The sequence below is a fragment of the Pogoniulus pusillus genome, chromosome 11 (genome assembly GCF_015220805.1).
Source record: "Pogoniulus pusillus isolate bPogPus1 chromosome 11, bPogPus1.pri, whole genome shotgun sequence".
NCBI classification, from domain to species: Eukaryota; Metazoa; Chordata; class Aves; order Piciformes; family Lybiidae; genus Pogoniulus; species Pogoniulus pusillus.
Window position 1 is genome coordinate 17561125 of NC_087274.1, and position 27971 is coordinate 17589095.

General features: G+C 53.5%; 1 protein-coding gene across 11 annotated transcripts in view; it reads right to left on the reverse strand.

The window, feature by feature from the left end:
- The window catches only part of DYSF (dysferlin), a 102650-nt gene that overhangs the window by 32087 nt on the left and 42592 nt on the right, over positions 1-27971 (reverse strand). For 5 of the 11 annotated variants that reach the window (XM_064151230.1, XM_064151229.1, XM_064151224.1 and 2 more), the window contains 16 exons: positions 27790-27819; positions 26908-26934; positions 26092-26133; positions 24436-24537; positions 23759-23920; positions 23196-23361; positions 22121-22194; positions 20087-20149; positions 14643-14654; positions 13352-13450; positions 12581-12709; positions 10801-10956; positions 8947-9038; positions 5566-5736; positions 4251-4393; positions 40-179 (listed from right to left, as the gene is read on the reverse strand). In XM_064151230.1, the coding sequence (XP_064007300.1) occupies positions 40-179; positions 4251-4393; positions 5566-5736; positions 8947-9038; positions 10801-10956; positions 12581-12709; positions 13352-13450; positions 14643-14654; positions 20087-20149; positions 22121-22194; positions 23196-23361; positions 23759-23920; positions 24436-24537; positions 26092-26133; positions 26908-26934; positions 27790-27819 (1608 nt within the window). The remainder of the gene's footprint in view (positions 1-39; positions 180-4250; positions 4394-5565; positions 5737-8946; positions 9039-10800; positions 10957-12580; positions 12710-13351; positions 13451-14642; positions 14655-20086; positions 20150-22120; positions 22195-23195; positions 23362-23758; positions 23921-24435; positions 24538-26091; positions 26134-26907; positions 26935-27789; positions 27820-27971) is intronic. The other 6 variants (XM_064151233.1, XM_064151226.1, XM_064151225.1 and 3 more) reach the window with 3 other exon arrangements.

Here is a 27971-nt window from a genome sequence, read left to right on the forward strand (position 1 = left end):
GGGCAGAGTAGATGATGCTCTTGGCCTTTTCCCCCTCACCTGCTCGATCTCCGGCTGCAGAGGGCTGTACAGGCTCCTGGTCTCCACGTGCTCGGGCACCAGCCCCTGCTGCCGCAGGGCGTGCAGGGCCAGGCGCTCCTCCACCGGCCCCAGGTGAGGGTTGAAGGGTTTGCTGTCCTCTGCCAGAGAGCAGACAAGGAGCAGTGTTACACCATGCACTTTGGCCACAACAACCCCATGCAGTGCTACAGCCTGGGGACAGAGTGGCTGGAGAGCAGCCAGGCAGAGAGAGACCTAGGAGTACTGTCTGGCAGCTGAACATGAGCCAGCAGTGTGCCCAGGTGGCCAAGAAGGCCAATGGCATCCTGGCCTGGATCAGGAACAGTGTGGCCAGCAGGACCAGGGAAGTCCTTCTGCCTCTGTGCTCAGCACTGGTCAGGCCACACCTTGAGTGCTACATCCAGTTCTGGGCCACTCAGTTCAAGAAAGATGCTGAGGTGCTTGAACGTGTCCAGAGAAGGGCAGCAAGGCTGGGGAGGGGCTGAAGCACAGCCCTGTGAGGAGAGGCTGAGGGAGCTGGGGGTGTGCAGCCTGCAGAAGAGGAGGTTCAGGGCAGACCTCATTGCTCTCTGTAACTACCTGAAGGGAGGTCGTAGCCAGGTGGGGTTGGGCTCTTCTGCCAGGCACCCAGGGACAGAACAAGAGGACACAGCCTCAAGCTGTGCCAGGGCAGGGTCAGGCTGGATGTTAGGAAGCAGTTCTTGGCAGCAAGAATAATCGACGTTGGAATGGGCTGCCTAGGGAGGTGATATGGAGTGCCCATCCCTGGAGGTGTTTAAGAGGAGGCTGGATGAGGCACTTAGTGCCATGGGTTAGTTAATTAGAAGGGTTAGGTGATAGGTTGGACTCAATGATCTGAGTGGTCTTTTCCAATCTGTTTAATTCTGTGATACTTGGGCAAAGCATTGTGCAATGGCACAGGGATCTGCAGGGACTGTCTTGCAAGTCATCCCACCCCAAACCACAGCAAGAGAATCACAGAATCCCAGAAACATGCAGCTTGGCAAAGCCCCTCAGGATCACCAAGCCTAACCTAGAACCCTACTCTAAAAGATTCACCTTCAACCACATCCCTAAGCACCACAGCCAAACCACCCTGGAACACATCCAGGGTGGGTGACTCCACCACCTCCCTGGGCAGCTCATTCCAGTCCCTCAACACTCTCTCCATGAAAAATTTCTTCCATGTGTCCCCAGACTCAGCTTGAGGCCATTCCCCCTCATTCTGTCTCCAGCTACTTGTGAGAAGAGTCCAGCAGCAGCCTCTCCACAATGTCCCTTCAGGTACTTGTAGACAGCAATGAGGTCTCCCCTCAGCCTCCTCTTCCTCACACTAACCATCCCCATCTCTCTCAGGCGCTGAAGTGTTGCAAGGACCACGTTAAAGCACATGCAAAAGAGTCCAGGCTTTGCTCCTGGTCAAGGTTTCAGGCCTCCTCAAAGCACTGCAGTTAGGACTTCAGAGTGATCGGCAGGCTTCTAGCCCATGCTGCAGTTCTGCTGCCATTCCCATCCCCAGCAGAGATTTATCCAACGTGATCAAAGCTCTTTAGAGAGTGAAGATGAAAGGGGATGCACTGCTGCAGCCTGCAGGCACTTGTGTGCTGGATGCTTTTTAGATCCCATCACTTAAAACCATCCCTGATCTTCAGCTGTGCAGAGAGGAGATACAGGAGGGAGAAATTCTTCCCTGTGAGGGTGCTGGAGCCCTGCAGCAGGCTGCCCAGGGAAGATTGTGGAGTTTCCCTCTCTGGAGAGATTCCAAACCCACCTGGACTTTGTGATCCTGGGCAAGCTGCTCTGGGTGCCCCTCCTTTAGCAGGGGGGTTGGACTGGATGATCTCCAGAGGTGTCCCATCCAGCCCCCACCAGGCTGGGATTCTGGGATTCTGTGATCCCACATGCTATGTCAGGGCTGGTGGAGGACATCCCCCCCTGAGATGCTGTCTTGCACAGAATTAAGCACAGACTTAACCAGGTTGCAAATGGCCTCTAAGATCAAGTTCAACCACAGCACTTCAAGGCCACGCACCTTTGAGGACCTCTGAAATGAAACTCTCTCCAGAAACTTCCTCGTGGCTCTGCAGCTTTCAGGTGATATATCCCAGCCCTTTTCCAGGCAATAGCTTGGAAGTGCTTAACTTCAGCCATATGGGCAGTGGAAACCTGGTGTGAGTGTGTGTGTGTGTGCAGAGGAAAAAGCCAAAGGCCTCTCAGAACACCCCAACTGTGTGGTTCTGGCAGAGTGGAGGGGGTGCAGAGCTTGTAAAAGCCAAGGCTCTCCTCTTTAATAGCTTCTCTTTATGCAGCCAGCTTCAGAGCTGCTGCTGCTCTGCGAGCACAGCTGGTTTCCAGATCTCCTCCAGGTCAACCATCAGACTTTGTTCTGGTTTTTGAACTGATTGCCATTAAAGCAGAGGAAGGTGAAAGGCAGGGGCTGGGAGAGGGGGGGAAGACCCCGCTTGGTTTAACACCTTTCCAGCCCTGGCTGAAAACCTTTAACGTAACGAGAGACAGCAAAGGAGCCGCAGCTCCCCCACTCCTCCTCCTCCTCAGGGGACAGCCACGGACTGTGCTTTGATCCCCAGGAGCAGAATCAGCCCTCGGCTGTGCCTTCACACAATTGCTGAATCCCAGCATGGTACAGGTTGAGACCTCAGGAGATCATCCAGCCCAACCCCCCTGCTACAGCAGGGCACCCACAGCAGCTTGCCCAGGAGCACAGTGTCCAGGTGGGTTTGGAATCTCTCCACAGAAGGAGACTCCACAACCTCTCTGGGCAGCCTGCTCCAGGCCTCCAGCACCCTCACACCAAACAAGTTTCTTCTCCTGCTCAGATGGAACCTCCTGGGTTCCAGTTTGTGTCCATTGCCCTTAGCCTTACATCTCTGCAGACTGAGTCCTCCCTGACAGCTCTGCAGTACTGCAGTGACCTCACTGAAGATAAACTGCACCTCCCCAGCCACGCACAGGGCACTTTCACCTCCTCCCTAGGCCAAATCATGGAGGTTTTACACTGAGGGTGGTGAAACACCCTCACAGGTCACCCAGAGAGGTGGTAGATGCCCCATTCCTGGAAACATTCCAGGTCAGCTTGGATGGCACTCTGAGTAACCTGATCTAGTTGAAGACGTTCCTGCTCATTATAGAGGGGTTGGTCTAGATGACCTTTAAAGGTCCCTTCTAACACAAATCATTCTATGATGAATTCTATGAACAAAACCCTTCCATGCTTTAGAGTCACCTCCAAAAAGCAAATTCTGCCCTCAAGGATGCCAGACAGGAGCTGATGCCCAGGATACTGCAGGTGCCAGCAGTGGTGGCTTCCTGTGCCTCTCCAGCATTGAATGAGGTTTCCTCCTTGCTGGCAGAGGCTGACTTTGCACTTTCCTCTGGAGCACACCTCTGAGGCAGGAGCTGTGGAGGGACAGAGGCTGGGCACAGTATGTATGAGGTTGTCTCCATCTAGTGACTCCAGTCCTGCAACGCAGAGATGCACAACTGCTCCTCCAGCCCAAGCAGCAGCTGGATGTGGTGCTTAGGGATATGGTTTAAGGTGAATCTTGTAGAGTAGAGTTATAGGTTGGACTTGGTGATCCTGAGGGGCTTTACCAACCTGGATGTTTCTGTGATTCTGTGCCCAGGCTAGGGCCTCTCTGGCTGTGATGGATTTGCTTTGCTGCCAGCAAATCAATTACTCAATGTGGCTAAGCTGCAGGTCTGGGCTCAGCCATGGGGTTTGGTGCAGACCCAAACTGCAGATTAAGTCAGCAGCACAGGAGGTTCCAGCTCAACACAAGGGGGAACTTCTTGATTGGAAGGGTCCCAGAGCACTGGCACAGGCTCCCCAGAGAGGTTGTGGAGTCAGCTTCTCTGGCCTGTCTGGATGTGCTTCTCTGTGACCTGAGCTAGATTGTGTGGTCCTGCTTTGGCAGGGAACTTGGACTCAACGAGCTCTTTGGGTCCCTTCCAACCTCTGACATGCTGTGATCCTGTGATCCAGCTGTGATCTACAGCCTCGGGAGCTAATCTTGGGAATGGGCCAGAGCCAAACTGGACAGCAAGGTGAGGAGGATGGGGACATGCCCTTTGCTCAGCCCTGACCTCCACACTGTGAAAACCTCTTGACTCATCCCTTGCTCCAGACAGAGGAGAGGCAAGTGCAACCTCCAGCATCTACAGGTCCTTACCCAGCTCAGAGAGGAGATACTCCTGCTCCCTGAAGATGATCCTGTCAGGCTTGTATGTGGGAGCCTTGTAGTTGTGCTGCAAGGAGAAAAGGTGAAGCAGCTGCGAGGGACGGAGTTGGTCTCGCCACTGGTTGGGTCCCGAGCTGAAACCAAATGGGAGGGAGAAATCAGCAGCTTGGCACAGAAGAAGACACCTTACAGAATCATAGAATGGTTTTAGGTCAGAACAGACCTCAAAGCTCATCTAGTTCCAACCCGCCATAGGCAGGGACACCTCCCACTAGAACAGCTCACTCAAGGCCTCATCTAACCTGGCTTTGAACACCTTCAGGGAGGTTGTGGGGCACAGAAGCACAGAATCTGATCAAAGATCAGATTCTGTGCTTCTGTGCCCCACAACCTCCCTGGGAAATCTGTGCCAGTATCTAACCACCCTCACTGGAAAGAACTTCTTCCTAACATCCAGTTTAAATCTCCCCTCTGCCAATTTAAACCCATTACCTCTCATCCTGTCATTACAAGACCTTGTCAATAGTCCCTCCCCACATCTTCCAGTCTTGTGAAGGGGCAGCAGCAGCATTACACCAAAGAGGGCTGGTCTGAAGGTGCAGCTGACTCAGAGACTGTGATCACTGGTGGCTCCCCCAAATCCATCAAGTCACCCTTCAGCTGGCCCTGTGTGTAAGAGGTGTCCCCACTGGCATCATGGACCTCACAGGATCTCCCCAAGGACAATTCTGTTAGCCAAAGCTCCCTGGAGGAGCACCAGGGCTTAGGGAGGCTCTCCCCAGATGTGAAGCTGTGAATCTGACTCAAGAGCTATGTCCATAGCAAAGCACAGCACTGCTCAGGTGACCCTGTCTGACCAGACAGAATCACAGACTCAGAGAATGTCAGAGGGCTGGAAGGGACCTTTTGATCATCTGGTCCAGCCCCCCTGTCAGAGCAGGATCACCCAGAGCAGATCACAGTGGAATGCATCCAGATGGTTCTTTGATATCTCCAGAGAGGAAGACTCCACGGCTCCCCTGGGCAGCCTGTGCCAGTGCTCTGTCACCCTCACAGGGAAAAAAATCCTCCTCAGGCTCACATGGAACCTTCTATGCCTCAACTTCCACCCATTGCCCCTTGTCCTGTCACTGGGCATCACGAGCAGAGCCTGGCTCCAGCCTCCTGGCACTCACCCCTCACATATTCATCAACATGAAAGAGGATACCCAGACTGAGACATCACCCTGGTCCCCATGGCCAGCTCAGCGCCACAGAGACCTGGCAGCAGCAGAGCCCCAGTGGCCAAGGCCACAGAGGTACCCACATGCAGTAGGTCTGGGGGAGGCCGCAGCGTGCCCCGTATCTGGACAGGAAGCGGTTCTCCAGGTCGATGGTGGTCTCCCCAATCTTCTCGTCCTTCGACAGCAGGTCGTAGTCATAGAGAGTGATCTTCAGGTCCTTCTCCAGGGGCAGGGTGCAGCTCAGCTCGAACATCCTGCACAACAGCAGCCAAGAAATAGCCATGAGACGGAGATTGGTGTGGCTGAGAGCCCCAGAGGACACAAGCCAGCGCCCGCAAAGGGCAGTGTCCCCCTGCGCATCCTTGCCGCACTGATGCAGCACAATCACTCTGCTCTGCCTGGGTGATTTACCCTCAAGCGAGCCTTAGAATCATGGAATCAGTCAGGGTTGGAAAGGACCAAAAGGATCATCCAGTTCCAGCCCCTCTGACACAGGAAGGAGACACCTCACACTAGATCAGGCTGGCCAGAGCCTCATCCAGCCTGGCCTTAAACACCTCCAGGCATGAGGCTTCCACCACTCCCTGGGCAACCCCTTCCAGGCTCTCACCACCCTCATGCTGAACAACTTCTTCCTAACATCCAGTCTGAATCCACCCATTTCTAGCTTTGTTCCATTGCCCCCACTCCTATCACTATCCGACAGCCTCAAAAGTCCCTCCCCAGCTTTTCTGTAGCCCCCTTAAGATACTGAAAGGCCACAATAAGGTCACCTCAGAGCCTTCTCTCCAGGAGAAACCTTGCCCCTGCTTGGTTTCTCTGTCTTCTAATTGGGCCTGACTGAAGTCACTGTAATATCCAGGGGAGAAGAGCAGCAGGTGAGTGTCAGGAATTATCATGGAGGTGGAATTTGAGGGAATGAATGATGGCTTTGGAAGAGCCACTCTCTTTTGAGCCCAAACCAGCAGGCAAGGCAGCCTGTGGTCAGACTGCTTCTCAAAGCTTCTTTGTCCTCTTCTCCCAGTCCTAAGCAAATTTCTGGTGTTCTGCCTCCTCTGCCATCACTACAGCACAGCACAGTCCACAGGCTGGCATGAAACAAGGCAAGAGCAGACCTTCCTCCCCCATCTCAGAAAAGGTGATGATGAGGTGCTGGAGGGTGTCCAGAGGAGAGCAACAAAGCTGGTGAAGGACCTAGAGAATAAATCTTCTGAAGAGCAGCTGAGGGAACTGGGGTTGTTCAGCCTGGAGGAAAGGAGGCTTAGGAGAGCCCTTCTGGCTCTCTACAGCTCCCTGAGAGGAGGCTGGAGCCAGGTGGGGGGTGATCTCTTTTCCCAAGGCTCAAGCGACAGGACAAGAGGAAAAGAGGCTTAAGTTGGACACGAGAAACAATTTCTTACCCTGAAAGGGCTGTCAAGCCCTGACCCAGGCTGCTCAGGGCAGTGGTGGAGTCCCCATCCCTGGAGGGGGTTGAAGAAAGCCATGTAGCTGTGGTGCTGAGGGCCATGGCTCAGCCTGGCGGTGCTGGGCTAAGGCTTGGACTGGATGACCTTTTCCAACCAAACCAGCTCCACGTTCCTGTGATTCTGTGATACAGCACAGCAAGAGGCAAAGCACCGAGGCTGGATGGGGCACTTAGTGCCATGGTCTAGCTGACTGGATAGGGCTGGGTGCTAGGTTGGACTGGATGATGTCGGAGGTCTCTTCCAAGCTGGCTGATTCAGTGATTCTATGAAGCCCCTTCCAAAAGGCAGCACACCCTGCCCCGGGCTGAGGCAGTGCCCATGGGCAATGCTGGCGATGTGGAGGGTGCCAGGCCTGGCTGAGCAGGACGGTGCACATCTGAGCCAGCCCCCCCCCGGAACCCCTCCACCTGCTGCTGCAAGAGCGAGCAGAAACACGACACCCACTGCCACCCCAGCACCCAGCCCGCAGCAGCTTTTAAGGAGGGGAAGTGAGTGATTATGCCACCAATTAAGAGCAGAGGAGGAACTGGGGTCAGCAGAAAGTAATTAGCTGAGGCTGGCCGGCAGCCAGCGCCCGGGGAAAGCTCCTGAGACAGGGCAGCTTTAATAGCCAGCAGCAGCCAGGACCTGGGGTTTACATCTTGCTTTAAAGACCGGGGGGGAGGTGCAGCGAGCCGTCTAGACGGGCTCTGGCCAGCAGCCAGACTTGCCAATGAAGGGCTTGCTCAGCCTAGCAGGGCTCGGCAGGGGCTGCCTGTGGCTCTGCAACAGGGCAGCAGGGCCTGGCCCACCAGAGACCAGGGCTCAGTCGTGCTACATGGGGAGCAACAGCTTGGCAGGCAGCATCAGAAGGGCAGAGCTGCCTTTGTGGGAGAGGAAAATCATTTTGACTGTCACCTCCCAGAACGAGGAGATGCTTTGGGATCATTACTGGTTGCTGCCCACATAGGCTGTGTGTTCTGCCCGAGAAATGCCAGCTCAGAGCTGCCAACGGCATCTTATGATGCACACTGTAGTGCTTGCTGCTCTTCCCCAGACCATTCCAGCAGTGCCCACAGGCACTCCCAAGACCCTGGGACAATGCCACCAGGTTGGCCACAACTACAGGCAGTCATCAGACCTGGCACAGGGAGTGCAGTCCTGCCATATGTAGTGTTAAAGACCAGGATGGATGAGGCTTTGAGCAGCCTGATCTGGTGGGAGCTGTCAGTCTGCTGCTTGTACAGAACTGGGAGGCTGCACAGTTCACAGAGCCACAGAAGCAGGCAGGTTGGCAAAGCCCTCAGAATCACCAAGCCCAACCTAGAACCCTACTCTACAACGTTCACCTTCAACCATATCCTTAAGCACCACATTTAAACCACCATTAAACACATCCAGAATGGGTGACTCCACCACCTCTCTGGGCAGCTCATTCCAGTCCCTGACCACTCTCTCAATGAAAAGCTTTCTCCTAATGTCCAATCTAAACCTCCCCAGCATCAGCTTGAGGCCATTCCCAGTTACTTGTGAGAAGTTACTTGTCTCCAGTTACTTGTGAGAACAGCCCAGCAGCAGCCTCTCTGCAATGTCCCTTCAGGTAGTTGTAGACAGAGTTGGGTGAGAGGAACCTCATGCAGATCAACAAGGACAAGTGTAGGGTCCTGGACACGGTGGGGAAAAACCTGCACCATGAAGGGATGGGGGCTGAGCTGCTGGAAAGCAGTTCTGTGGCAGGAACAGGCACGAACTGGAATCCAGGAGGTTCCACCTGAACACAAGGAAAAACTTCTTTGCTGTGAGGGTGCTGGAGCCCTGGAGCAGGCTGCCCAGAGAGGTTGTGGAGTCTCCTTCTCTGGAGAGCTTCCAAACCCACCTGGGCACTATGGTCGTGGGCACCCCTGCTGTCGTTCCTCAGCCCTGAGTGTAGGATGGCAGGGGAAGCTCTGGTTGGCACAGCTCCATTCCCTCAGTGTGACATAAAAAAATCCCAAGGGCTTTGAGTGAACCCAAACTTACTTTCCAAAGACAGGCTCCAGGGTGCAGGGCAGGTAATTCTCTTGGTCATTTATGGATTTCTTCCCCACTGAAATCTTCACATAGGGATCACACTGGAGGTGAGCATGAAAACAAATGCAAAGCAGAGTCATCAGGCAGCAGTCTTTGATGGTGAAGGAATAATTCTCCATTCTGTGCCTACTGCTCCTTGACCTGGCACTGGGCACCACTGACAAGAGTCTGGCTCCATCCTCTTGCCGAGCATGGGTCAGATCCCTTCTGGGGCAGTGGAGGAGCCTTCTCTGCCCCCTGAAGAGCACCAGGAGATGCTTTTCCTTGTCCTGGCACTGGGCACCTCTGGAAAGAGTCTGGCTCCATCCTCTTGCTCCCCACTAGCTCTTGCTGAGCATTGCTCAGATCCCCTCTGGGGCTGCTCTTCGGCAGGCTCTCAGCCCCAGGGCTCTCAGTCTTTGCTCCTCACAGGGCTGCTCCAGGCCCCTCAGCAGCTTTGTAGCCTCTGCTGGACTCTCTCCAGCAGTTACAAGTTTTTTAATTCATGTCAAAATTGATCTTTTTAAGTTTTTCTCCCCCCATTTTCCAGTGGAACATAAGATTTTTTTTCCTTGAGTTTTAGCTGCTTGGTTTTGTTGGGTTTTTTTTGCAAAGTGGACCCAAAATGAGGTGTGTTTTTTTATGTTTGAACCAAGGCAATTTTCTCTTTGCACTGAATTTTTTTTCCCCCCAGACTGGCAAAGCCTTTCAAGCAGCAGTCATGTGAAAAGCAGCATTTTGTTTCCTTTGGCACCAACACACCAAAAAAAAGAAAACAAAACCCCAAACCAAACCTCATTCTGCTATTTGAACCAGGCCTAGAGAAAAATCCCTCAGGATGGAGGAAGACTTGCATCCTGGGATTCCTAGAGACAAAACATCCCTCAAGTTGGAGGAAGACCTGGCTTCTGGGATTCCCAGATGGTGCCATGGAGGCAAGGGGAAGAGGCAGATGGGCTCCTATCTGCTGGCACCATTGTTGCTGACTGTTGACACATACATTCATAGAATCACAGAACTGTCAGGGCTGGAAGGGACCTCAAGGGTCATCCAGCTCCCACTCTCCTGCCATAGGCAGGGACACCTTACACTTGATCAGGTTGCCCACAGCCATATCCAGCCTGGCCTTAAAAATTCCCAGGGATGAGGCTTCCAGCACCTCCCTGGGCAACCCCTTCCAGGCTCTCACCACCCTCATGCTGAACAACTTCTTCCTAATGTCTAATCTCAGTCTCCCCTCCTCCAGCTTTGGTCCATTCTCCCCAGTCCTATTACTACTTGACACCCTCTAAACTCCCTCCCCGGCTTTCTTGTAGTCTCCTTCAGATCCTGGAAGGGCACAATAAGGTCTCCTTGGAGCCTTCTCCTCTCCAGACTGAACAACCCCATTTCTCTCAGCCTGTCACAGAATCACAGAACTAACCAGGCTGGAAAAGATCTCTGACATCACAGAGTCCAACCTATCACCTAAGCCTTCTAATTAACCATCTTACAGCACTCAGTGCCTCATCCAGCCTCCTCTGAAACACCTCCAGGGATAGGGACTCCACCACCTCTCCAGGCAGCCCTTTCCAATGCCAATCACTCTTTCTGTGAAGAGCTTCTTCCTAACATCCAGCCTGAACCTGCCCTGGCACAGCTTGAGGCTGTGACCTCTTGTTCTGTCCCTGGGTGCCTGGCAGAAGAGACCAACCCCACCTGGCCACAACCTCCTCTCAGGTAGCTGTAGAGGGCAATGAGCTCTGCCCCGAGCCTGGCAGGAGAGGAGCTCCATCCCTCTGCTCGCCACAGCACTGCAGTCCCCCAGCCTGTCCCAGCAGTTACCTTCCCGTTGGTGTCCTTGGGCTGCAGGTCAAAGGCTCGGATGATGTAGACTCGCACAAGGCACTCCTGGGGCCCCCTGGCGGGCAGCTGGTGGAACTGCCGCGGGGGCAGTGGGACCCGGGGGTCGTCTGGCAGAGGGTAAATTTTGAAGGAGCCCTGTGAAGGACAGAGCAGTTCAGCAGTGCTGGCGCACCTGGCACCTGCAGATGGGGCTTGAGGCTCCCCATAGCAGTCTGGATGGTTGCAGAGGGTCATAGAATCGTCTTGGTTGGAAAAGAGCTTTAAGACAGTCAAGTTCAAGCCTTAACCCAGCACTGCCAGGTTACCACTAAGCCATGGCCCTCGGAACCACAGCTCCATGAGTTTTAAATCCCTCCAGGATGGGGACTCTGCCACTGCCTTGGGCAGCCTGGGCCACAGCTTGACAAATGAACTTAATTTCAGAAGAGAGTTTTACTTCAAAATCTAAAAGGGATGTTGGCTAAAAGGTCTGAACATCATAGAATGCTTTGGGTTGGAAAAGAACTTGCAATATCATCCACTCCAACCCTTATGCCAGCACTGCCAGGACAACACTGAGCCATGGCCCTCAGCATCACATCTCCATGGCTTTCAAATCCCTCCAGGGATGGGGACTCCATCCCTGTCCAGAGCAGTCTGGGCCAGGCTATGACAATACTTTCAGGGAAGAAATTGATCATAATGCCCAGCCTAAAGAATCACAGAATCACAGAATCCTAGAATCAGTCAAGGTTGGAAGGGACCACAAGGATCAACCAGTTCCAAACCACACCTCACACTAGATCAGGCTGGCCAGAGCCTCATCCAGCCTGGCCTTAAAGACCTCCAGAGGTGAGGCTTCTACCACCTTCCTGGGCAACCCATAGAATGGAAGAGAATGGTTTGGCTTGGAAGGGACCTTTAAAGATCATCTAATCCAGCTCCTGTACAGTAAGCAGGGACACCTGCAACTCAGAAAGTTGCTCAGAGTTCAAACTGTTCTAGAATGTTTCCAGGGATGGGGCACCTACAACTACTGCAGTGTGAGGGGGCAGAGTCCAGATCCTGACTCTGACTGGCATGTCCTGCCAGTACCTCCACAGACGAGGTGGTGAGCTGCTGCATCAGATGATCTCCAGAGGCCCCTTCCAAACCTCACCATTCTTTGATCCCTTGCTAGAACATCACTGCAAACTGTTTTACACTTCTGCACAGAGCCCACTCAGCCTGTTTGTCCTTTACCTCCTCTTCTTTGTTGTTGGTTTAGCCTCCAAGCTCTCAAAGAGCTGTGAAAGGAGTTTTCTTGCCAACATGACCCAGCCCAACCTCCCCCAGAGGTTTAGGTGAGACTTTTTCTGCAGGGATCTCTTCTCTTGCAAATAAGCTACCATAGGGTAAAAAGAGCAAAGGATTCATCACTTCTCTGCACTGACCCCTCCAAGGGGAGAGCATCAGCATGGTGAGACTCATGCATGTTCTCACCACCACCCCAGAGGAAGAAGATGCTCCACTGCTTACATCCAGCACCAGTTTCAGATGGGTTTTTGCTCTGGGATATGGCTTAGCCTAAACTGGGTTTGAAGCATTGCATGAAATTGCTGCTGGGAATACAACAGCCAGGCCTGCGCCAGTGGCTTGTTCAAACTTGACCCAGTGGTCTGCTTTTATAGACCATGAAGCCCTAACCAAAAATAAGCCACTTGGCACCATCCCCACTGAGCAGCAGGAGCTTCCAGCCAGCAGCCTGTGTTGCAAGGGACGGGTAGAGAGAGCATCACACCTTGAACTCCCCCACCACCGAGGGGTCGTCGCTGGAGTCCTGCGCCCGCCCGCGGTACAGCCTGAAGGTGTGGCAGAAGTCAGAGAGACACTCAAAGTCCTCCACCTTCTCCAGCTCTGTCTCGTAGACCTGGGGAAGGGAGAGGCAGAGAGTGAGGGCAGGGACTGCTCCCAGGCAGAGGTGAACCAGCAACGTGACCCCACCCATCTGGGTCAAGACTTGACCCAAGCTCCTCAGCCCTGCAGAAATACCAGCCACAGGGGCAGAGTGCTGGGACATGTAACCCTTGGCACTGATGAAGAAGAGACCTTTGGCAACCCTACAATAAATAACAGCACAGCAGGGACATCACAGACTAAGCCAAGGTCCTGCAAAATGGTTTCCATCACCAGAGAGACCTTCCTGCTGGGAAGGTTTTCCTTAAGATCAGGAAAGGTCTTCCCCATTTCAGTCCCGTTTGGGCTCTTGTGTTAACTTCAGCATTTTGTGTAAGAGGGTGCCCAAACCTCCTCCTTCCCGAAGGAATCTCTGGTTTGCCTTGCTGCTCCCAAACACTTCCCAGGGTGGCAGCTCTCCACCTCCTCTGCCACTTAGAAAAGTGACCATTTCTTGAAGGTTTTACAAAGGTTTCAAAATAGCCTTTTTCTTAAAGCAGAAGTTCCTGCTCCAGGGGAAAATCATCTTTAAACACTCCAAACAAACCAAAGCTTGGGGGAAAAAACATCTTGGCAAGTGCAGGTCCAGCGACCAGCACTAGCCACAGCCACTTACCTTCAAGGTGTCAAAGCCTTTCTCCAAATAGCAGCCACATTTTTCCCTCTCTCCTGTGGAAGCATAGAATTTGCTCCACCAGTCAATGAATTCTTCCTCCTGCAGCAAGGGAAACCAAAATCAGGAATCTCCACAAGCAAACCCCAGCAATCAACAACAGCAGCAGCTCCAAGAAGGGCTATAGGTGACCTTCTGCCCTGTGTGCCAACCCCAGGGCACAGCCTGACTTTGCTGGGTCTCTGTTCTGCACTGGCAATGAAGCCACCAAGAACCCAACCTGCATCTTCTCACTCCATGGCTGTGAGGGTCTGTGTCCTGCACTGGCAATGAAGCCATCATGAACCCAACCTGCATCTTCTCACTCCATGGCTGTGAGGGTCTGTGTCCTGCACTGGCAATGAAGCCATCATGAACCCAACCTGCATCTTCTCACTCCATGGCTGTGAGGGTCTGTGTCCTGCACTGGCAATGAAGCTATCATGAACCCAACCAGCATCTTCTCACTCCATGGCTGTGAGGGTCTGTGTCCTGCACTGGCAATGAAGCCATCATGAACTCAACCTGCATCTTCTCACTCCATGCCTTTGAGGGTCTATGTCCTGCACTGGCAATGAAGCCACCATGAACCCAACCAGCATCTTCTCACTCCATGCCTTTGAGAGTCCGTGTCCTGCACTGGCAATGAAGCTATCATGAACCCAACTTGCATCTCCTCTCTCCATGCCTTTGGTGGCCAAAAATGTTTTCCCTGTGAGGGTAACAGAACACTGCTGCCCATTGTGGAGTCTTCCTCTCTGGAGATATTCCTGGATGTATTCCCATGTGATCTGCTTTAGGTGGCCCTACTCTGGCAGGAGACTTGGACTGGATGAGCTTTTGAAGTCTCTTCCAGCCCTTAACCTCCTGTAACTCCACAAGCAAAGAGAAAGGGACTCTGACCACCATTCCTGATGTCTTATTTTAGAAGTCCCCCACAATTCCTTCACACTGACCTCAGGGAGGAATCATAAGAGGAGGTCTGTTGGGTTGGTACTTGAAGCCAAAGGTGCAGGCTTGGAGCTGCCCTCTTGGAGAGACCTTGTTTTTAAGAGCAGTATTACAGAAATTAACTCTGAGGTCTCTGCTGCCCTTCCCTTCTTCCGCTGCAAATTGAAGTTAAAACTTTGCCTTTCATCACTTCCCCCTGCTTTATTGTCTCCAAAGCTGCACTCTGGCCACAGTGGCTTTATTACAACATTCCACAGGTGCTAAGTTACAAAGCAAGCACTCCACAGCTAATCTGATGACTTACCCAGGGTGGCTTCTGCAGCCCGGAGACAAAAAGAAATCATTAAGAAGAAAGGTTGGTCAGAGGCTTTGGAGGTTTTTTGGTGGTTTTTACTGATGTTACTCAAAAAAAAAACCAACCAAAGGGGTAGGGGGAGCAGTAAGGGGAAGAGGATAGAAAAAGGAGTCAAAGGGAGCAACTGGAATGTTAATAGTGGAGAACCTCATCCCTGGAGGCTTGTAAGGCCAGGCTGGATGTGGCTCAGGGCAACCGGATCTATTGGGAAGTGTCCCATGGGCAGGAAGAGGAGACCTCATTGTGGCCTTTCAGATATCTGAAGTGGGCTACAAGAAAGCTGCTGAGGGACTTCTGAGGGTGTCAGGTAGCGATAGGACTGGAGGGCAATGGATCCAAGCTCAAGGAGGGGAGATTGAGATTGGATGTTAGGAAGAAGTTCTTCAGCATGAGGGTGGTGAGAGCCTGGAACAGGTTGCCCAGGGAGGTACTGGAAGCCTCGTCCCTGGAGGTGTTTAAGGCCAGGCTGGATGAGGTTCTGGACAGTCTTGTCTCGTGTGAGGTGTCCCTGCCCATGGCAGGGGGGTTGGAACTGGATGATCTTCGTGGTCCCTTCCAACCCTGACTGACTATGATTACTTTCCCCAGCAAGGTTGGAGCAGATGATCCTTGAGGATCTTCCCAGTCTGGTAGGATTCTTGGATATGGTACAAGAGGGTCCTTAGAGATGGGGTCTGTGCCCTGAGCATGAGCACAGATGGCTGAGGGACCTCATATATCCACTCCAGCATTTGCGTGGAGCCCATAGGGCTGCAATGGGGCACACACAGAGGTTAGCACCACCTGTGGGTACTTGAGTGGGGTCCCAGAAGGCTGGAAGCTCTGTGCCTGGAGAAGAGAAGGCTCCAGAGAGAACTTCTGGTGGCCTTTCAGTACTTAAAGGGAACAACCAGACTTTGAACAGGGCCTGTTGTGACAGGACAAGGGGGAAGTGGTTTGGAACCAGAAGAGGGAGATTTAGGCTGGAGAAAAGGAAGAGATGTTTGACACTGAGGGTGGGGGCAGCCTGGCTCAGGTAGCCAAGGCGTGCAGTAGATGCTTCATCCCTGGAAGTATTCCAGGTCAGGCTGTTTGGGGCTGTGAGCAACCTGCCCCACTTGCAGATGTCCCTGCTGACTGCACAGGGGTTGGACTGGATGATTCCAAGACCCCTTCCAAGCCAGCCCATGCTGGGATGTTGGGAATGCCCTGGCTTTCACCTCCTCTTTGCCAGGAAGCCTGAGCCAGGGCAGTTTTCTCCCCACTGCCCAGGGTTTCCAAAACCTGGGATGCACTATCCCATGGGATGCACTCCAAGCTGGGGAGGGTAGCAATAGGCTGAGCTCACCCAGCACAACTCAATTTTGATTAAATATGTTGGAATGGCCATTCTGGAGCAAAAGAGGGAGTGGAAGCCTGAAAAGTTACCAGGCAGCAGACAATGGCTTCTGGAGAAATCCTGCCCTCATCGCCATTATCTCCCTTGTAAGGGAAACTGAGGCACATTCAGACAGCAAAGCCCAGGGAGAATCAGACAACTGAAGTCTTACCAATTCTGCTTGCTCTCCTGGTGATGCCCAGCTCCTCCCCGTGGGAATTCAGATACCCACAGCACCAACAAATCCTGCCTCTGAAGGAGCTCAGCCACTGCCTGAGCCTCAGACCTAACCCACACCTCACATCTGGGAGGCAGATTTGCTGCTGTGTGAAAGCTCCACAGCTGGGGTGAGCACATCCCTCTGGACATTTACAGCTGCAGCTCCCTCCAGCTGCTTGTTAGCAGGCTCTTGCAGATGACACCCTGCCTCTCCTCCTTGGAGAGGGGGCTCTTGGAAGATCAGAGAGCCACAGAATTGACTAGGCTGGAAGAGACCTTTACAACCACTGAGTCCAACCCTTATCCCAGCACTGTCAACTCACCACTGAACCATGGCCCTCAGCACCACAGCTGCACAGCTTTGAAACCCCTCCAGGGATGGGGACTCCACCACTGCCCTGGGCAGCCTCTTCCAGGGCTTAGACAATGCTTTTGGGGAAGAAATTTTTCCTCAGGTGCAATCTAAGCCTGCCCTGGGGCAACTTGAGGCTGTTTCCTCTTGCCCAGTCACTTGTTCCTTGGGAGAAGAGACCAACTCCCACCTCACTCCAACCGTAGCATCTTCATCTGCTCCAGTGCAATGCCAGTCCGGTCAACACAGCTCACTACCCAACTAAACCAACCCAGACCAGCCCTGTCCTTCTGTGGGCACAGAAAACTCCAACAAAGAAGCCACTGCCAACAGCTGGGGAATACAAAAATGCCTTAAACACCACAGCCACACTCCTTGGGGCTTCCCAACAACATCTTCAGTCCCTCTGCTGTTCTGTCCGGTGTGGCCCCAGGCACACTCAAGCAGATCACTGCTGCTGAAGGCATCTTCAGGATGGTTCTGCTATGAAACAGCTGCAACCAAGCCCAGCAGCCACCCACACCTCCCCTCTCCAAGTAAGGTGCCAGCTATGCCCACACAGTGGAGGCATCTCAGTGCCTCCATCACCTACTAGTGCTGACCAAGGGCAGTTGCAGAAGTGCCCTGCAGAGAGGCAGGGAAAAAAAACACATTTCTCTGCCAGAAGGCCATGCCCTGTGTCAATACAGTGGGATGGAGGTGTCAACAGCTGGGCTTGGGACCTCACACCTGCCAGAGTGTGGGAGCTGGAGGAAGCCTTTTTGCCATAGAGGGATCCTCAGAGGTCAGCCAGTCCAACCAAGGGACATCTGCGACTAGAGCAGGTTGCTCAGAGCCCCAAACAGCCTGTAACAGGAATGGTTACAAGGGTGAGGCATCTACCACCTCTCTGAGCAGCCTGGGCTAGGGTCTCACCACCTTTAGCATAAATCATGTCTTCCTTCTCTCTAGTCAAAACCTCCCTCTTTCTGCTTCAAACCATCCCCCCCCCTTGCCCTATCACTACACTCCCTGCTAAACAGCCCCTTTCCATCTTTCTTATAGCTCCCCTGGAAGGCCACCAGAAGGTCTCCCAAGAGTCTTCTCTTCTCCAGGCTGAACAACCCCAATTGTTAGCTTTACATAGAAGGAGATTATCTCTTTATGGTTGTTTTTTTCACCACAGTAAAATAATTCTGCTCACCTGTGGACAAAACTTTGTTTTCAGGGTATATTTTTCCCCCATCCTGTTCAATCCTGGATGTAACCACATCCACCCAAAGGCAGGTTGGTCCAGGAAGGATTTCACCCACCAGGCATCCAGGGGCATGAGCTGTCTCCCATGGGTGCATGAAGAAGATGGGCAGAAGAGATTCTGTCCAACAAGGGTGGTGAGACCACCCCAGGCTGCCCAGAGAGGCAGTTGATAGCTCATCCCTGGAAGCATTCCAGGTGAGGTTCAGCAGGAACCTGATCTAACTGCAAATGTCACAGAATCACAGCATCACAGAATGAAACAGATTGGAAAAGAACTCTGAGCTCATCGAGCCCAACCTTCTAATTAACTAACACATGGCACTGAGTGCCTCATCCAACCTCCTCTTAAACACCTCCAGGGATAGGGACTCCACTACCTCTCCAGGCAGCCCATTCCTGCCAATCACTATTGCTGTCAAGAACTTCTTCCTAGCATCCAGCCTGAACCTGCTCTGGCACAGCTTGAGGCTGTGTCCTCTTGTTCTGTCCCTGGGTGCCTGGCAGAAGACACCAACTCACAGCAGTCCCTGCTGACTGCAGGGTTCTTGGGACTAGATGACCTTTAAAGGTCACTTCCCACCCAAACCAGTCTATGATTCTTGTGGAACGGGAGGAAAAAGCTCCTCTGGGTCCACATCTCTACACTTGGAGGCTCCCTCTGCCTGCTGCACACCATTCCCTCGCTGGTGTGAGAGCAATGAGCCTGCTGACTCGCAGGGGCGGGATGGGGGCTGGCTCTAGATGACCTTTGAACATCTCTTCCAACCCAAACCATTCCATGATTGTGTTCTATGAAGCAGCAGGAGAGCAGAAGGCAGGAGGAACGCGCCGGGGGCAAGGCGGCCTGGAGACCGCTTCCAGCAGGAGATATCCAACACCCAGAGCCCTTCCAGCTCATGGTAACAGGATCAGCTGTAAAATATGTGCCCTGATTTGCAAGCAGCAAACACAGCAAATAACCAATTACTCCAAATGGTTTACAGATTGTGGCTGCTCGGCTGTGGCCAGCACCAGCTTTGCTAACTTGTCATTTGATGAGTTATTTGTGTTCCCTACAGCCAGAGCCAGAGGAAGGCTACAAAAAGCTGCATGGAAAAGCATCTCCTGGTGCTTCTCAGGGGGCAGAGAAGGCTCCTCTGCTGCCCCAGAAGGGATCTGACCAATGCTCAGCAAAAAGATGAGGCCAGATTCTTTTCAATGGTACCCAGGAGCACGAGGCAGAACCTGGAACCCAGGAGGTGCCATCTGAGCAGGAGGAGAAACTTCTGTGGTGTGAGGGTGCTGGAGCCCTGGAGCAGGCTGCCCAGAAGAGGTTGTGGAGTCTCCTTCTCTGCAGATTCCAAACCCCCTGGACATTGTGCTCCTGTAAAAGCAGCTGTGGGTGCCCTGCTTTAGCAGGGGTTGGACTGGATGATCTCCAGAGGTCCCTTCCAACCCCCACCTTACAAAATAGAATCATAGGATCAGTCAGGGTTGGAACCCCCTTGCCACGAGCAGGGACACCTCACACTACATCAGGCTCTTTAGAGCCTCATCCAGCCTGGCCTTAAACACCTCCAGGCATTTGGCTGCCACCACCTCCGTGGGCAACCCCTTCCAGGCTCTCATCACCCTCATGCTGAACAACTTCTTCCTAACATCCAGTCTGAATCTGCCCATTTCCAGCTTTGTTCCATTCCCCCCAGTCCTAGCACTACCTGACAGCCTAAAAAGTCCCTCCCCAGCTTTCTTGTAGCCCACTTCAGATACCAAAAGGCCACAATGAGGTTACCTGAGAGCCTTCTCCTCTCCATACTGAACGGCCCCAAATCCTTCAGTCTCCCCTCATAGCAGAGGTGCTCCAAACCTTGCTGGGATTCTGTGAAGTCCTCAAGCGTACCACAGCAGCCACATAGGACACAGCATCTCCCCTGAGCTACCAACCAGAGGCTGTTGGGAAGCCCAGCCTTGAGCAGAACATCATTGTGCTGCTCCCACATGAGAGATGAACCTTTCTCACCCCTCCTCCCCAACCCAAGCTCATTTCAATTTGACATGAAGGGGAAACAGTTGGTGAGCTGCACACAGACCTGGAGCGGGATGAAATTACCCTTTGCTGGGACATGGAGGGAAGCTTCCCCAAAGGAGATGCCTCAGTGCCTGCAGGTCTTTCAACACATCAGTATGCACAGACAGCACTCATTAACACCATGAATCAAGCAAGGAAGTTAGAAAGGAAGCCATACATACATGAGACTGGGCCCAAGAAGCTGGTGTGTTAATTAGTGCTGAGCTGGTCAGGCCCTCTGCAAGCTACAAATTAAAATGATTGGTTAGCAATGGGGTTAGAGGAACCATGTTCAACCTGTATCAGAGCAGGGGAAAACAAGAAAGGAACCCCAGAAGTGCTGCCTCCCCCCTCCATGCCTTCTGAGGTTGCTGTCTCCTGGGTAAGGCACCTCTGGCATGCCAGCAGGGGTTGTGGTGCTGTTGGTCTTCGTGGGAATGGTTGCAGAGAATCGTGGAGGGGTTGAAAGGTTTGGGTTGGAAGAGATCTCTAAAGGTCAAGTCCAACTCCCTGAAGTGAGCAAGGACCTCTGGCAGTGTTCTGGCTTGCAGCAGCAATGGTGTGGCCAGCAGGATCTAGGAAGGGATTGTCCCTCTCTGCTCAGCACTGGCGAGGCTGCACCTTGAACAACAGGTTCGGTCTGGGGCTACTCACTTCCAAAAGGCCAGTGAGGTACTGAAGCATGTCCAGAGAAGAGCAACGAAGCTGGTGAAGTGTCTAGAGCACAAACCTTGTGAGGAGCTGCTGAGGGAACTGCATCAGACCTTGGGTCAAGCTGAAAACACTGAACTTAGAGCTGGCTCATGGAGGAAAGCTTCTGCCAGGCTCAGCTCCAGCAGGAGCCTGGGCTGGGAGAGAGCTCTTCTGACCCTGTTTTATCAGTCAGCAGAAGGAACAGACACCTGCTCGCCCCTTGGGGCTGCAGATGGACCTCATGGCTGTCCTTCCTGCTCTGCTTTCCCAGGAAAGAAGATGGAGAAGAGGGTGAGGAGCAGGCAGGGGTGAGGACTGATCCAGCAGCCACTTGAGTGTGCCCAGCCCTTGCAAAATCCCACTCCACGTGCATGGCCCAGAGGAGAAAACCACAAGGAGCTTAGCCCAGGAGAGCTTGCTACAGAAGAGCTGCTTTGCTGTGAGCTTCAGGAGGTTCTTCTCCTCAGGTTCAGGAACTGTGGTGTTTCCAGTTCATGTGCTCATGGACTTGTTCGAAACAAACCTCACGCTGAACTTCTCACCCCACTTGGCCGAGGTGGACAACACAATCAACAGCCTCACAGCAGAGAGGTTCTGCATCTGTTTGTTTGCTCTGTTTCAGATGAGGACAACAAAGTGGTCCTTTGTTCCAGTCATTCATCAGGGGAGGGACCAAAGCCAGGCTTGGCAAAGAGGAAGAAAGGCTCTGGAGCCACACAATGGAACACACCCATGCACACATGCACGGGCAGGAGCAGGCCTGGCTCCTGCTTCCAAGGTCACCACGGGAAGAGCATCTGGTGTGGAGACAGCAGCCCTGGGCATGGGCTCCCGGCCTGGGATTTATCCCCTTTCCCAGGAAGAGAGGGTGGGATGGCCTCTGCAGACTGAGACTTCTCCTTCATACTCCAACCCCAGCCCCAGAGGGGAGCAGAGCAGGGTGGAGGGGCTCTGATGACTTCGGGAGTGTCAGACCACCTAAGGAAAAGTCACCCCAAGCCATGTCCAGGACAGAGCAGACCATGGGAGGAACAGCATTCAGGGCCAAAACACAGAGGTTAGGGAGGGAGATGGTGGGAATTTGGGTTTGGCTTTCCATGAACATGTTCCCTCCTCCTCCACTCCCTACCCAAAGGGCAAAAGTGAATGACAAACAAACAAACAAGCAGAGAAGACTCAATCTGGGGTCACGCTGAACAATCCAGCTAACTGCAGGGTGTTGTGGTTGGGGAACCTTGGTGTCACTGCAGAGGTGTCCAGTTCTTCCACTTTGAAACCAGCCCAGCAGAGTGCTTTGCTACTGCCACCTCCCTCTACCCCTCCCTGTCCTTCTACCTCCCATTGAAACTGTTCCCCAAGATGCTTTAGACTGATGGGGTTGCTCCAACTGGAGAAGAGAAGGCTCCAAGGATTCTGGGCATCAGTCCATGGGGGACCTCACATCTGCTCTCTATCCCAGCCCTGTCCCCAACATGAGTCTCCCCATCCCATGCAGTCTTCCCACCACCATGACTTTTCCATACCTGAAGAGGAATAAGAGGCTCTTTGTCATCAATGTCAATGAGGACATCATCCCTGGGGCTGAGGCTTGCATCATCTGCAACCAGAGCAAGGACAAGTGTGACCCAGCTGGTAAGAGCCCCACAGACAAGGCTCTTTGGAATCAGTCTCCAGCAGTGACCCCAACCTTGCCCAGAGCCTCCAGAAGCCAAACCTCATGTTCAGGTAGAGCTTGGCCAAGGGACAGCACATCTCACCAACCTGTCTCAGCTCCTCCTTGAAACCTCCTGGCCTTTCTCCATCAGATTTCCAGAGGGGGAGAGATCAAAGCAAGCCACACAGTGGCTCACAGTTCCTCTGGGAGAAGGCCATGGGTGTGCAGCCACCAGAACAGGCCAGGGATAGACCTGCTGGGAAGCAGCTCTGCATAAAGGACCTGGGAGTCCTGGTGGACAAGTGTGCCATGGGCCAAAAATGCGATCTCATGGTCAAGAAGGCAAATGGTGTGCAGGGCTGCATGAAGAAGTGTGTGAGCAGCAGGTCAGGAGAGGTTTTCTTCCCCATTGACTCTGCCCTAATGAGGTCACAGCTGGAATACTGGGCTCCCCAGTTCAAGAGAGACAGGAATCTGCTGGAGAGAGTTCAGTGGAAGCTATGAAGATGCTGAGGTGCCTGGAGCAGCTCTGTGAGAAGCAAAGGCTGAGAGCCCTGGGGCTGAGAGCCTGCAGAATAGCAGCCCCAGAGGGGCACTGAGCAATGCTCAGCAAGAGCTAAAGGGCAGGGAACAAAAGGATGGAGCCAGACTCTTTCCAATGGTGCCCAGGAGCACTGGACACAAACTAGAACCCAGGAGGTGCTGTCTGAGCAGGAGGAGAAACTTCTTTGGTGTGAGTGTGCTGGAGCCCTGGAGCAGGCTGCTCAGAGAGGTTCTGGAGTCTCCTTCTCTGCAGAGATTCCAGCCTCCCCTGGACATTGTGCTTCTGTGCAAGCTGCTGTGGGTGCCCTGCTTTAGCAGGGGTGGGTTGGACTGGATGATCCCCAGAGGTCCCTTCCAAGCCGCACCATGCTGGGGTGCCATGGCCCTGGCCTGGCCCATACCTGGTTGCTCCTGGGGTCCATCCTTCTCCTCTCGGTAGGGGTCACAGTAGAAGTCGTGCAGCGAGCGGATGGTGCACTGGCCCACCACAGGCCTTCTGCCAAAGGGTCTGTTGTCAATGATTTTGATGATGATGGGGGGGCTGTAGAGGCTTTCCTTGGGCAAACGCTGTGGAGGGAGGGGAAGGACCATGTAACTGCAGGTGAGGGAGGACAACTGTTGTGCACCTCCCCAGAGGGAACCGAAACTGAGCAGAGCAGAACCAATGCTCGTCAAGAGCTGAAGGGCAGGGATCAAGAGGATGGGGCCAGACTCTTTCCAGCAGTGCCCAGGAGCAATAGGCACAGACCCAGGAGGTTCCATCTGAACAGGAGGAGAAACTTCTCTCCTGTGAGGGTGCTGGAGCCCTGGAGCAGGCTGCCCAGAGAGGTTGTGGAGTCTCCTTCTCTAGAGGGATTCCAACTCCCTCACCGTAGGATGCCTTTTTTTTAAGGGACCTCCAGAGGTCCCTCTCAAGCAGCTCTGCTCTGACCTCATCACTGCAGGGTGGGGCCCAGGTTCTCACCACTTCCATGAAGAGCACACAGACATCAAAATTGGGGTTCTTCTTGACGTTCTTGATGACACAGGACTGCACAAACTGCCCTCCACACTCCACCAGTAGGCTGGGTGAGGTGACGCTGGCCAGCTGGTAGCTCTTGAGGTTCCTCAGCCCCCAGGCCAGGATCTGAAGGGTGAGGGGAACAGACAGCAAAGACTGAGCTCAAGGGCTGCCTCCAGGTCTCTCACTGAGCTTCTCAGCAACAGAGGCCAAGCTGATGGTTGAGCCACCATGAAGGAGATGAAAATCAAGCAGGCAGAACAGGTGATGCTGGGAGCAGCCAGGTCATACAGCAAGTGGCTGTCTGTATGCAGCAACATCTGAGGCCCACAGCTGCTTATCTGTCACTGCAGCATTTCTGTTTGGAACAAACACCCTCCTCACCCGGAGCAGGCTGAGCTTCTGCACAGCAAGAGTGCTCCAGGGCTCTGCTCTGCCCTAGAACTTTTCTGCTTGCTCAGACTCTTGCTCCCAGCAAGGTGACACTCTCTGGCTGCTAAGCCACGAGCAGGACCAGCCCCCAGCACTGGTGGGACTCAGTTATCCACACAGCCTGGCTTGGATGTAATTTCTGGGTCTCACCTCCCCACCGGGGGCACAGGTTTGGGGCGTCTGACCTCGAGGGGGAGTGAAGCACTCACCTCGATGGCTGTGCGCTGCAGAACCGGTTTGATGCCCTGGGGGACCATGTAAATGTTGGCCTCTCGCTGGGGCGGGGGATACGGCAGGTCAGAGTCAGCAGACTGCGGGCAGAAGAGATGCCAAGGACACATCAGGTCACGCCACGATGGGGCACCAACCCCCATCACCTTCTCCTCCTCGCTCTATCCCTCCCAGAGTCTCTTCCCTCTGCAAAACTCCTTCTCCCAGACCAAGACAACAGGAGGTGAGAGCTGGGAGGGATGAAGCTACCTGCAAACTGTTTAAGCTCTCTTTAGTGTGACCCTGGAAAGGCTCAAACATCCACTGCTGAGACAGATCTCTCGGCCTCCCTAAGGCAGCAGGGTTGGAACCCAACCCATTCTATGATAGCTAAGAGGGATCTGCCCTGCATCAAGGTTCAGCCTTTTTCAAGGGAGGAGAAGATGAAGCCACATCCATCCCACACCAGGACCATGGTGAGACAGTTATGAATAGGCATGAGGAGAGGGCAGGAAGCAGCAGTAAGGGGTTAATAAATGAAATGCAACTGGACAAAGGGAGATGTTGATCTGTATGAGGGGTGAGACATCCACAGAGAAGCTCAGCAAGGGAACTAAACGTGCCCAAGTCACCCGTGAAGGCCAGGCTCTGGGCCCTCTCAGTCTTTGAGTCCTCCTTGAGCTGCATCTTGGAGTTCAGGTTCACCAAAAAGGGCAGGAATGAGAAGCAAAACCTCTGAAAATGCAACACTCAACCAAGGGTGGTTGGAGCCAGTTTTGGAGCCCAGCTTGCCTTCAGGCTGGAATGTTCTGGCATTAAAGGAAGCGTGGAGATGTATTTCAGTCCTAGGACTGGTTCAGGTCTGTGGCCATGTGCATACAAAAGGGATTTCTCACGGTGGCACATGAAATAGATGAGACTCCAGGGTTCAGTTTTCATTGGCAGCTGACGGTGGCTGCTGAATCAAGCTGCTTGTGAGCTAAAGATCTTCAGCAGCTCCCTTCTGGGGCAGATGTCTGGGTTGCCATCATGGGGAGATGGTGAATTTGGGACAGGCAGTCCTCTCTCCCATGGTCCAGCTGATGGCAGAAGTGGTTAGTGGCAGGAGGCAGAGGGAAGGTTGACTTAGAGGTGAGGGCTGAAGGAGAAGGGAGAAGTGCAGAGCATTGCTTGGGTGCTCAGCACTTTTAGTAACCCACCTGCTCACTTAGAGCCTTAATTCCAGGCTGCTTAGACACTGGACCACCAGCATGAGCTGGTCCTTCCTTGGGGTAGAGGAACAGACTGAATGGGCCTTGCAGAGTTCTTGTTTGTGACCTACAGTACTTGAAGCACATCAAACTCCCTAAAGGATGAACTGAACCCAGAAGAGGCTCAGTCTGGCCTCTGTGCACCAAACAGAAGTGCTGCTGAAGGAAGCCTGGTGCCAGCCTGGATGTGCAGACACATTCAGATTCTCCACAAGGCTCACTATTTACTGCTAAGGGCACTGGAGAGCTCAGGCTGGCACCACTCTTTTGGAGGCAGCCTCCATGGGTTGGTCTGGATAGGGTTCCTGCAGGGCAGGTGGGTCAGGGCAGGCTGGGCTCTCGGAGAGGCTCTGCTGAGACTTTGCTTGGGTTCTGGGCAGAGGAACAAAGGAAAGCCAAAAGTACCCATTGGAGGAGCCCCTCGTGGAACAAGGCAGGGGTGCAGAGCTGGGGAGGGCCCCATCCAGAAATGGCAGTGGTAAGAAATGGAGAAAGAGCAGAGATGGTTATGTTCACATGAGCTCATCCATCTCAGCCCACATGGAGCACCCAGATGAGTCCTACACCACCAGGAAAGGCTGCTTGGTTGGGAGAAAACCATCTTGCCTAACTGCTTATCCCACCTTTCCTTCATGGAAATATGGCCAGGCTCTTTGCAAGCTCCAGGTCCCTCCCAGCTCATCTCCCAGAGGTTAACTGCCCTCTAGAGCCACCACAACACTCAGCCATGTCCCTTGTTCAGCTCCCTGCCTTCTGTTTAACATGACTCCAGCCTACTCTGGCACCACTTGCTTCAGCCCAAGCTCTGAGGTGCTCTGCAGGATGCACAAGCTCTGGGCAGCAACTCGGAGAGGTTGTCCAAGCAGCACCCTGAGACCTTGGTGAGAGCATTTCCTTCAGAACCAGTGGAGCAGTCCGACACACAGCCCAGTTCATAGTGACTTTCCAGCTGGGGTTTCTGTGGAGGTCCAGTGGGAGGCCAGTCCAGCATCCTGGCTTTGGCATGCTTTGCTTGGCAGGGTTGGGCACCAGCAGACCTCATGCACACCCCACGCCGACACAGAGGTCAAACAGCACACAGCACGCCCTGCCACCGGGCACAGCCTGGAGCACACCCACCCTCTCCTGCTAAAATCCTTGCTGCTCATCTGAAAAGCCCCAGGAAGGGACTGTCTTAGCCATGTCCAAGATAACAGAGGCAACTAAACCTTAGGGACTCACCTCATCCAGGCTGGAGGACAGCTCGCTCTGGAGAAGGGAGAACACAGAAGTTAGAGCAATCTTCAACCACAAACCCATCCCAGGGACTAGAGAGTGGCTGGTAACTGTCTAGAGAACAGGGATGCTCCCCAGGCTCCTGCACATGCCCACCCTCAGCCTTGGGAGGGAATCAGTGCAAGGTCACTTAAAGACATTCAAAACCCAGCATCAGGCAGTGCCTCTGCTCAGGCTGTGGGGCAGGGAGCACGTTGGAGCAGCTGTGAAGCAGAGCCCCTTGTAACAGGAGCACTGAATCACCTCAGGGCAGGAATCACAGAAACATGCAGGTTGGCAAAGCCCCTCAGGATCACCAAGCCCAACCTAGAACCCTACTCTAAAAGAGTCACCTTAAACCATAACCTTAAGAACCACATCTAAACTACCCTTAAACACATCCATGGTTGGTGACTCCACCACCTCCCTGGGCCGCTCCTTCCAGTCCCTGACCACTCTCTCCATGAAAAACTTCTTCCTAATGTCCAGTCTAAACGTCCCCAGTCTCAGCTTGAGGCCATTCCCCTTTGTTCTGTCTACAGGAAGGTGCCAGCGTGTTGCACACCTGAGGAATTCCACCTGGAATGGGGTACCTCAGCCCTGCTTTAGAGGGCCAAAGTGAGTTGCCCCACTCACTGCAGCTCTCTACCATCAGCTGAAGGAAGCTGACACCTCTGCACTGGCATTCCTTCATCTTCAGATAGGATGGAGAAATGGCCTGCAGAAGCTGGGCTGCAGAGTCCACTTTAAACCCCCTTAACCATCATGGTGGGACCCAGCAGCTCCATGGATGCAGGAAAGGTTTGAGGGGTGCAGGGCCGAGGAGCTGGAAGGAGGAAAAGGCTTTACCTCGAAGCCAGGGATGTGATGGACAGCTGGCTGTGGAGAGAAAGAACATCACAGACTTGCCACGGCCTGGTTGTTAACTCAGCTTGATCAGGCAGTGAAACATCAGACCCCCCCATGGCCACACACTGTCCCCTCTGTGCCCCTCAGCTCCAGACAGCCTGCACATGAGGGCACGGCTCTAG